Below are 10,701 nucleotides of genomic sequence, written 5' to 3' on the forward strand. Positions count from 1 at the left end.
GATTAAGTAGTGAACAAAAAATGACCACCACTCATGATAGCACAAGTCAGCAAGTTGTGAAATTAAATATTTAATTAACTATGTCCTAGACACTTTGAGCTGCCATCAGCTTAAGACATGCCTACCCATGAAAAGTTTTGAGAATGGCTTTTGCCCTTACATTGCCTTAGAGATGTTTGATTGGTCCATACTCTTTTAGGCTTTTGGGTAGAAATCTTAAAAAAAAAAAATTGCCCTTTTTTTTTTTGCCAACAAAATAGAAAATCATTTGCCCTCATTGGATCCTACAAAGTTGGATATCATCCCCCTCTAAACTGTTAGATTGATGACCAGAGTTTCTAACATACATGATACTGGCAATTTGTTCAATGAATGAATTCTAATTTGCCCCCTTAAGAGTATGTTTTGATACAAATAATTGCATAACATAACAAAAATATAAATATAAAGCTACTAATAGGAGAGAGAGAGATTGCAATGTGATTTTCTTCTGATAATTTATACATATTACAGTGTATAAACATGTTTTGAAGCTTACAAAAAAGCAGGATGACTACAAGGGGAGTGCTTGCAAATTGGCAATCTTATCCAACTTAGCACCTTCAGGATGAATTCTGTCATCATGAAGAACAAGCACCTTCAAAGTGCCAGACTCCTTTAACCAGGCAGCCACCACAGAACCTGTTGATATAAACCTACCAATATTACACTTGGCAACCGAAAGGGGCACCCATGCCAGTGAGAAGTGCCTCAATAGCCCGTCTTAGTGTGCCATCACCAACTACTTTGCTATGTTTGCCCCATCCTGTCAAAATGCTGGCAGAGAGCAAAAGACACAGTTTAACTCTTTAATTGTAACCATGGTCCAAACAGTAATAAATAAGCATATAGTGGACAAATTAATACCTTAATAGCTTTGGCAATTCACGGCCTTCAAACACAATAGAGCGTATGTTGAGCAGCCATGCATGAACCATTGCCCGTGCTGCCCCAGAAGACATCAGATGCAAATCTAAGCAAGAATCAGACCAAACACTCTCCCATACATTTCGGCGCTTGCCTTCAAGCACAACCAGTTGTGCCCCTTTTTTCTAATTATAAAAATTCAACAAGAACATTGTCACTTTAGGACTTAGGATCATTCAAGTATCAGTCATTGTATGCATGAACAACCTTGTACAAGAATGATCTGACTGAGCACACATGTACATATGAAAAGTATGGTAATGACAAGAAGCAGAGGAAGAGAGACAGTAGTAATGACTAAGACTTACCTGACCAAAGTGCCATAGCATGTCAGTCAGAGCATTATAAAAAGCAGATGAGTTGAGGAGTCCATAAGCTTTACTTCATCGAACAAAGATTGGGCTTGAACCCATCATTTTCCCTGTAGCCCATAAGAAGTCCATGGGCCACACCATAGACCTGATTATCAAACAACCGGAGTTCCTCCAATAACATTGAGGCATCTTCAAATGAATTACACCGACTGCATCCAGAGTCCAAATCACATACATGAGATTGACCATATACGGATACAGTTTATATTAATAGAAGACAAAAAAAAAAAAAAGCAAGTGCCTTTCCCTATCCTCTAAACCATATATTCTCAAATTACCACCTAACCATGGGCAATGATAATTTTGAAGGGTAGATAAGTCTCAATAGCATCCCATAGAGAAAGGGAACAGGTTTCATCCTCCCCTTCTTGAAAGGAAGGCATATTCATGTAGCTTCATCCACTCAATTAGCTTCTTCACTAGAGTCTAGACTCACAAGTAGTAAATGAGCAAAAAATGCAAGTCAAATAGTACATCTAGGGTTTGTGCAGAGATTTTTTTTTCCCCACCTAGCAGAAAACACTCGTACATTATAAATTTGTCAACTTTGAAAATTGGCAAGAAAGTTTGAGTAAGTACACAATTAGGAACTCTATATGGATATTAACACTTTTTATTTAATAAGTATCCATATGGATATTAACACATGAACCTCTTATTTGCATCACAAAAGAAAAACTTTTCCAAGTCATAAACCTAAGGTCCTAGAATCTTTCAAAAGTTTGATCCATTACTACTTTAAACTATCACAATTAGTTGTAAAGTTTCATCATCAAAATGATTCTCACTTTTGATTGTACTTTACTTGTATTGGCATTGATTTAGTTAGTTATAATGATATTTTGTTAGTGATCTCTGGTTTGCTTGGACATATTAATGCTTATTGTTTTGTGGCACTGGATTGAATTGGTTTGTTTTGTGAATGGAGTAGTGCTTTGTTGGGTTTGATTTAGTAGTCATTGATTGTGTACTTGTATTTGCATTGCTTACCTTTTTTGTGCAGTATGACTGCTGCAAATGTTGCTAACTACTTACCTTTTTTGTGCAGTATGGCTGCTGCAAATGTTGCACGGATTAACCATGCAGACCCTGGACCCAGTGACACGACGTTGTTGACACAGCAGCCCAACCATCGGTCTGAAGCTATTTGGAATGGGCAGGTAAAATGCAACACTAAATCTTTATGCATTATGTACATGCATTTCATTCATACAATGTATACGCTGCACCCAGGGGCGGAGCCAGGGGGGGTCGAGAGGGGGCACTTGCCCCCCCTGGCCCCACCCAAAAAAACTGTTAATATTTACTTAACTTACTTTGATAAATAGAACTATTACTAATGAAAAGTTATAAAATGGTAAACAAACAATCAGCTGCTTGCATGAGATAATTGGGAGCATAGCCCACTTTTGCCCTCTTAAAATATGAGCCCATCCTATATTAACATAATCCAATTCTATTATTAAATAATAAAAAAATAACCAAACAAACAAACAGGTACCTTGATGCGTGTCTAACTTATAACCTCATATTGTTTGATTTTTCTACTCTCTTTCTTTGGTAACTTTTTAAGTGCATTTCTTGTATTGTAGTATAAATAAATGGTTAATAAATAGTATGGCTTTTCAAAAATAAGTTTGCATGTTAAGCTAAAATAAATAGACCTATAACATATAGCTCTACAAAAAAAATAGAAATTTACATAAGTTGAACTTTATGTCTATCTAACAACTAAAAATCTTTCAATTTGTAAGTAGAGTTATAACTTTTTTTATAATTAAAATTTTTAAAAGGATTATTCATGTAAATAAATTCCTAAATAGATAAATATAATATAATGAATATGCTATTTTATTGAGAATTTTCTTGCATTTAAATATGGCTTAGCATACACGAGTGAATTGTTATTTTGCAAATTGATCTCAAATATTGTATGTATATGTTCGCTTGCATGTATATAAATGTCCTTGTCAAATGTAATTTTTGCCCCCTCTCAAGTTAGATTTTAGCTCCGCCACTGGCTGCACCTGTCAAATATTAATCCATGGTTCTGTTTTGTGCAGGATCCAGGGACCCTTACCTGCCGCAGCCGTAGTTCAGAGTTCTCCAATCGAGAGCCAATGGTGGACGACCGAGTCGTTAACATCATGAAGGCATTTGGTTTGGAGGGACTCCTCTGGATCCCGGGCAGAGAGATTGACCATGGCTTAATAACGGCAAGTTCAGTGGGACTGAGTTTTCACTGTCTGAAACCGTGACCTTTTATCCAGATTTGTCAACTAGTAGTTGATATAATCTGCCAAGTTTCCAACACAATGTTTCTAGTATTGTTTTCCATTTTCATTGACATTGTTTTATCCATTCAAATTGGCTATTGCAGCTCAGACTGCGGACAAATTCAACCACCTCAGCCATCACATCTGTTTTTGGGCAATGAAAAGAAAGGTATTAATTAGTATCCACACTTATTGGCAGATTATATGCTTTCTTATGTATTGATTTTTAGAAACTGCTTAATGCAGAACAATCAAACTGTGAGCATTTGCCTTGTACACTAGCAGAAAACATCATGTAGTTGAAGAAGTGGTAGAGGTAATCAGAATGTACAATGCTGCATTTAAAGCATTTGAAGCATGTAGCATATTAGCCCTTGTGGTGAACTGAGTCAAACAGTTCAAGTAGCATAATTGTACGTGTTGATTAAGTTTCTTATATGCAGGAAATTTAGGAAGCTGCTGAGAAAGGAGAACTCAATGAACTTGTCGTAATTATCATTTTATCGCCTTCATATAGCATAATTGTAAGTATAATGTTTTGCAATATTATTGATTAAAATCCTTAGAAACTATCAATATTGGAGAGAGATAACACATTTAATGTGATTTATGGCAGGTTATCAGCAACTCGGAAAAGACACCCACCCCGGCAGCAAACATCAACAATTGGGTAGAAAAGTTAGCAAGAAGTTCATCCCATGGTTTTGTCATATGAGGGCAGGTTTTCAACTACTGCTTCAGCATCAGCAAAAGTCAACCCTAGCTTTAATGATTCTTTGTCTACGAGATTCTTCTTGCTTCCTCAAATCTTCCATTTCTTTATATTTTTCCCTCGGGGTCCGAGGGGAAAATATAAAGAAATGGAAGAGTTGTGGACGCAAGGGAATCTCGGCGACAAAGAATTATTAAATGTAAAGAGTATCTTGCTGCTGCTGAAGTGGATCTTTAAAACCTGCCTCCATATTACATTATTCATTTTGGTATGTGTCAATTCTTTTTGTCCTACTTGACATGGGAACACTTTTCGGTAACCTTACATTGAAGGTGGATGTTGATTTTGCAGGTAGAGCAGAAAGGAAGCTCTCTGGGTAGGCCTCTCTGAAGTCACTCATCTGGGTAGGCCTCTCGGAAGCTCTTTGAACAATGTATTAGAGCTGCCGCAAAGAAAGATATTGTAATTTCTTGTCCTTATTTTTGTTATTTAAATAGCTTCCTTGTACAATTGTTAAATGCTTTCTTGTCCTTATTGGGTTTCACTTGGTAGTTGATTTTGGACGTTATTCATTCTAAACACAGTTGGCTGGGCTTGCTGCTGTGGGTCGAGATTAATATGGTGTGTTCCCATTGAGAGGTAAAGCTGTGTTTAACGGCCATGGCATATCAATATAAAATGAAGGAAAGCTGTGTTTTTTTATTTTTATTTGTATTTTTTATAACTTTTTATTTTGATTCTTACTGGTAAAGATTCAAGACCCAGAATTTATTTTCTCACAGATTTTATTTGTTCAGAAAGTCTGACCCAGAATTCAGTGGACCTAGAAGAACTGAAGGAACTATCACTAAATTTTACCTTTGGCTTAGAACTGTAAACTGCTCAGCGGAGTCACTGTACAATAATTAGTTGGACATTTCTGAACATAGTTGTGTTTTTCTGCCACTGGCATAGGGGCCAAATGGCACAGTCGTTAACCCTTGAAGGGAGTGGTCAGGCTTCACATTGTGAGAGTGTCTATAATACTATTGGAGCGTGTTTATTTATATCTTTTTGAATATGGAGTTTTTCACTCGTGAACAATTATCATCATTTGAGGTGAAGTCAAAAATAAAAAAATGTTTGTTCTTATGTGAAAGTTATTTGATTTGTGGTCTATTTGTGCTTCTGATATCAGGTGATAAATGACTTGCTTGATCCAACAGGTCAGAATTTGCGTGTTAGAGAAGATGCACAGGTCTCTCTCTTTTCCTTTCTTAAAAATATCTTACTTCTTATTCATGACTGTCTGATTTCATATTTTCTGGTCTCATTTGAGTGTTATCTTTTCAAGGAACCTATGTCGAGGGTATAAAAGAGGAAGTGGTTTTGTCTCCTGGACATGCACTTCCCTTCATTGCTGCTGGGAAGGTACTTTTACCTCTTCCTGTTGCTATGTTCATTGATTTTTGTTTTATTTTTTTTTTCAAACAATCTTTTGTATTACATCGGTGACCACTTAAGGTATTCATCACTGATCTCTCAAGTGATGTTTGGCAATGGCAGAGTATCGTCATGTTGGATCAAATAATTTCAATCTGTTGAGTAGCCGAAGTCAGACCATATTTACACTGGTAAACATTCCATATGTAGATGAATGATATCTGTTGCTTTATCAGTATTGAATATTGATATAAACTAATAGGACTAAGTTGCTACTACTGATAAATCTTTGACTTTGAGCTGTACTTTTTTTATTGGTAAGTTACACTTATGTAGTGGGTTTTGAACCCATGGTCACACCCTCCACCTTATTCTTTTAAAGGAAGGTCTTGATTGAGCTAAAGTTCATTGTCGAAGTTAGTACTTCATATTATTATTTTGAAATGTTAAGGATTAGCTTCACACTCTCCCTTACGTGTGCACAATCACTGCCACATAGACATTCAATTCATATTTTCTGTTATATTATATATATATATATATTATTTATTTATTTATATTCCGGAAGGCATCCTGAGTACCTATTTGGACTTCGAAACTGAAAACCATTGTAGTGCTACTTGTGAAGGTTGAGGTGGCTATAGGTCCTAATATGTAAAAGTTAGCATTTTCAATGGCTGATTTATGAATGTGATTTTATATGAAATAAAATTTCTATAAGCTGTGTTGTTAATGGAAATTTCTGAGACTCAATGATTCAATGAATGTGGTATTATTTTGAGGAAATACCTAGTTTTGTTTTATGAAAGTACACATTGAAGTATTTTTAAAAATTATTTATTTCATCATTGGTGCTATACTCTATCTTCAGACTCAATTCTTTCTTTTAAGAAAGGAAAAGAGAGAGACCTGTGCATCTTCTCTAACTCGCAAATTCTGACCTGTTGGATCAAGCAAGTCATTTATCACCTGATATCAGAAGCACAAATAGACCACAAATCAAATAACCTTCACATAAGAACAAACATTTTTTTATTTTTGACTTCACCTCAAATGATGATAATTGTTCACGAGTGAAAAACTCCATATTCAAAAAGATATAAATAAACACGCTCCAATAGTATTATAGACACTCTCACAATGTGAAGCCTGACCACTCCCTTCAAGCTTAACGACTGTGCCATTTGGCCCCTATGCCAGTGGCAGAAAAACACAACTATGTTCAGAAATGTCCAACTAATTATTGTACAGTGACTCCGCTGAGCAGTGTACAGTTCTAAGCCAAAGGTAAAATTTAGTGATAGTTCCTTCAGTTCTTCTAGGTCCACTGAATTCTGGGTCAGACTTTCTAAACAAATAAAATCTGTGAGAAAATAAATTCTGGGTCTTGAATCTTTACCAGTAAGAATCAAAATAAAAAGTTATAAAAAATACAAATAAAAATAAAAAAACACAGCTTTCCTTCATTTTATATTGATATGCCATGGCCGTTAAACACAGCTTTACCTCTCAATGGGAACACACCATATTAATCTCGACCCACAGCAGCAAGCCCAGCCAACTGTGTTTAGAATGAATAACATCCAAAATCAACTACCCAGTGAAACCCAATAAGGACAAGAACGCATTTAACAATTGTACAAGGAAGCTATTTAAATAACAAAAATAAGGACAAGAAATTACAATATCTTTCTTTGCGGCAGCTCTAATACATTGTTCAAAGAGCTTCCGAGAGGCCTACCCAGATGAGTGACTTCAGAGAGGCCTACCCAGAGAGCTTCCTTTCTGCTCTACCTGCAAAATCAACATCCACCTTCAATGTAAGGTTACCGAAAAGTGTTCCCATGTCAAGTACGACAAAAAGAATTGACACATACCAAAATGAATAATGTAATATGGAGGCAGGTTTTAAAGATCCACTTCAGCAGCAGCAAGATACTCTTTACATTTAATGATTCTCTGTCTATGAGATTCCCTTGCGTCCACAACTCTTCCATTTCTTTATATTTTCCCCTTGGACCCCGAGGGAAAAATATAAAGAAATGGAAGATTTGCGGAAGCAAGAAGAATCTAATAGACAGAGAATCATTAAAGCTAGGGTTGACTTTTGCTGATGCTGAAGCAGTAGTTGAAAACCTGCCCTCATATGACAAAACCATGGGATGAACTTCTTGCAAACTTTTCTACCCAATTGTTGATGTTTGCTGCCGGGGTGGGTGTCTTTTCCGAGTTGCTGATAACCTGCCATAAATCACATTAAATGTGTTATCTCTCTCCAATATTGATAGTTTCTAAGGATTTTAATCAATAATATTGCAAAACATTATACTTACAATTATGCTATATGAAGGCGATAAAATGATAATTACGACAAGTTCATTCAGTTCTCCTTTCTCAGCAGCTTCCTACATTTCCTGCATATAAGAAACTTAATCAACACGTACAATTATGCTACTTGAACTGTTTGACTCAGTTCACCACAAGGGCTAATATGGTAGATGCTTCAAATGCTTTAAATGCAGCATTGTACATTCTGATTACCTCTACCACTTCTTCAACTACATGATGTTTTCTGCTAGTGTACAAGGCAAATGCTCACACTTTGATTGTTCTGCATTAAGCAGTTTCTAAAAATCAATACATAAGAAAGCATATAATCTGCCAATAAGTGTGGATACTGATTAATACCTTTCTTTTCATTGCCCAAAAACAGATGTGATGGCTGAGGTGGCTGAATTTGTCCGCAGTCTGAGCTGCAATAGCCAATTTGAATGGATAAAACAATGTCAATTTTGTTCTGCATTAAGCAGTTTCTAAAAATCAATACATAAGAAAGCATATAATCTGCCAATAAGTGTGGATACTGATTAATACCTTTCTTTTCATTGCCCAAAAACAGATGTGATGGCTGAGGTGGCTGAATTTGTCCGCAGTCTGAGCTGCAATAGCCAATTTGAATGGATAAAACAATGTCAATGAAAATGGAAAACAATACTAGAAACATTGTGTTGGAAACTTGGCAGATTATATCAACTACCAGTTGACAAATCTGGATAAAAGGTCACGGTTTCAGACAGTGAAAACTCGGTCCCAATGAACTTAGCCATTGCACAAATTTTTTCAGTACGACGGAACTTCAAATCTAATGGAAATTCAACTATGTGATTATATTGACCTACTATATAAGATCAAATGTGTTATCTACAACAAGTAAATTCAAGTGAATGATTTTTCTATCTAAAAAATTCAGTTATATGACTTATTGTTCATTTGGTAATCTCATTGAATTTAATGAGGGATCTAAATTACAACACCCAAGGAATTGCAATTAAGTTTTGTCAAAATGTAATTGTATCTAAATAAAACAGATTCTAAAATATATTACATGAACTGACTTAGTAAATAAGTTAAACAATAGTTACTATACTTAAGGAGCAGGTATTTAGAGAAGCACCAACAAACCTCACCTTCCTTTAATAAGCGACAAGCTGCTTCTCCTCTTGCAATTTTTTCCCCCCCTCATATCCCTCTCCAATGAAAACGACATCTTTCAGTTGTAAACTAAGCTCAGCATGCACCATATCTCCCTTCTTTATAAAATTTTCTTTTATAAAATACCCACGAGATGCACATAATTCATTCAGTTTTCGAAATGGATGCAGTTCAAGCTTATCAGGGGTCACAATTGGAGACAACAGGGGCTTATATATCCTCCAAACTTCATTAAGATGAAGCTTGGTGTCAAGTAGTATTGCCCCTGCAATACTTTCCACCATATCAACAAGAGCCTATAACAAAAAGAAGATGGTCAGTCCCACCTATAAGGACCAAAGGTTTTTCAGATTTAATGTGAAATTAAATTGAAAAGAAATGCCAGGAAAAATGAAATGCAATAATAGAAGCTAAAGTTTCCACTACAACAATATGTAGATATGTATTTAAAGAGCAAAAAATCAAATGACCCAGAAATTATCTACTTAAACCCAGGGAATATAAATTAGAGAATCAAACAATCAGCCAACACACACACAAACTAGCCCTACAGCTATATATTTTAGTAGACCATTTGATTATAAGGTAACGGTTATTAGTTGATTTTACTAGATTATGTGCTCAATGAATACAATTAACATATGAAGGAAACAAAGGAAGATGGGGCAAATAGCTGACCTGTGCAGTTATTTGACCAACTGGAAAAAATTAGGATAAGTGTTAGTTTTACATTGTTTTGTCATTTAGTTGTTTCAGATATGACAAAGTTGAGCTGAGATTTATCAGTTTTTAAAAATCTTAAAAGTAATATTGAAAATATTTTCCTCAAAATAGAAAGAGGACAGGAGAATGCCAGCCAAACAAGAACTCCATGCTGGCTCCATGGATGGGATGTGGGGTGAAAAATGAAAGTTGGTAGTCGCCTCATTCTCATATTATCTGGTGTAGCTTGCGGAGTTTCTAGAATTCAAAAAATTAATATGATAGGGCAATAGACTAGTTTGTGTAAGGCATCTAAAGAAACCTGGCTAAAAAATAGAAGAACGATAAAGGACATCCACATAATCATCAGGTGGAAAACTGTTCACCTTGTAAGCTCTGGATAGCCATAGATTTAGCTTCATTTTCCCATGTTCTCCAGCTGTAGATCTGCATAAGCTAAAGTTTAGACTTTGCTGCTCATTTAACAAAGATTAAACCCCAAAGAAGAACCATATAATTGGCATAATAAACATACATCGTATATTTATATTATCTCTGATCAAAAGATATAAGTGGATAAAACATTCCATTTAAACCAAAAAAAAAAAACACACATACAGTGATGAAGCCCAAGCGCAAGGCCATGTAGTCAGCTCGATTTATAGAACTCCAGAACTGGCGGCTGAACAAAGCTGCAATTAGGAATTTGTGGATACTATTTGGAATCACTAGCAAATGTGTCCATATAAGAAACGTC

The 10,701-nt window shown here is 35.6% G+C and overlaps 2 protein-coding genes and 2 long non-coding RNA genes across 13 annotated transcripts in view; 2 read left to right on the forward strand and 2 right to left on the reverse strand.

Annotated features, from left to right (window-relative positions):
• Nucleotides 1–3,551, forward strand: part of LOC136070570 (uncharacterized) — a 7,623-nt gene extending 4,072 nt beyond the window's left edge. The window contains exons 2-3 of the long non-coding RNA XR_010631800.1: nt 2,389–2,500; nt 3,404–3,551. This is a non-coding gene — a long non-coding RNA (uncharacterized LOC136070570). The remainder of the gene's footprint in view (nt 1–2,388; nt 2,501–3,403) is intronic.
• LOC111984303 (pentatricopeptide repeat-containing protein GUN1, chloroplastic) lies at nt 469–1,517 on the reverse strand. Its single transcript, XM_065780682.1, has 3 exons — nt 1,275–1,517; nt 907–1,091; nt 469–816 (listed from the first exon to the last, which is right to left on the reverse strand). The coding sequence occupies exons 1-3, from the start codon at nt 1,293–1,295 to the stop codon at nt 705–707; spliced, it is 318 nt and encodes a 105-aa protein (XP_065636754.1). The 5' UTR covers nt 1,296–1,517; the 3' UTR covers nt 469–704.
• A 101-nt stretch (nt 3,552–3,652) lies between the features above and the next one.
• On the forward strand, nt 3,653–5,741 carry LOC111984294 (uncharacterized). Of its 2 annotated transcripts, none has more exons than XR_010631807.1 (8): nt 3,653–3,785; nt 3,863–3,932; nt 4,060–4,140; nt 4,233–4,596; nt 4,680–4,790; nt 4,881–4,967; nt 5,506–5,565; nt 5,662–5,741. It is a non-coding gene; the product is annotated as an uncharacterized LOC111984294 (long non-coding RNA). The 2 variants fall into 2 exon arrangements; XR_010631806.1 differs by having other exon boundaries at nt 3,654–3,785; nt 4,913–4,967.
• Nucleotides 5,742–6,651: 910 nt separating this feature from the next.
• LOC112016638 (MLO-like protein 4) overlaps nt 6,652–10,701 on the reverse strand; it is a 9,092-nt gene continuing 5,042 nt past the window's right edge. For 4 of the 9 annotated variants that reach the window (XM_065780684.1, XM_065780685.1, XM_065780687.1 and 1 more), the window contains 2 exons: nt 10,331–10,391; nt 9,680–10,202 (listed from right to left, as the gene is read on the reverse strand). In XM_065780684.1, coding sequence (XP_065636756.1) covers nt 9,982–10,202; nt 10,331–10,391 — 282 coding nt within the window. In that variant the 3' untranslated portion in view covers nt 9,680–9,981. The other 5 variants (XR_010631809.1, XR_010631811.1, XR_010631812.1 and 2 more) reach the window with 5 other exon arrangements.

The sequence above is a fragment of the Quercus suber genome, unplaced genomic scaffold, assembly GCF_002906115.3.
Source record: "Quercus suber isolate HL8 unplaced genomic scaffold, Cork oak 2.0 scaffold_243, whole genome shotgun sequence".
Classification (NCBI taxonomy): domain Eukaryota; kingdom Viridiplantae; phylum Streptophyta; class Magnoliopsida; order Fagales; family Fagaceae; genus Quercus; species Quercus suber.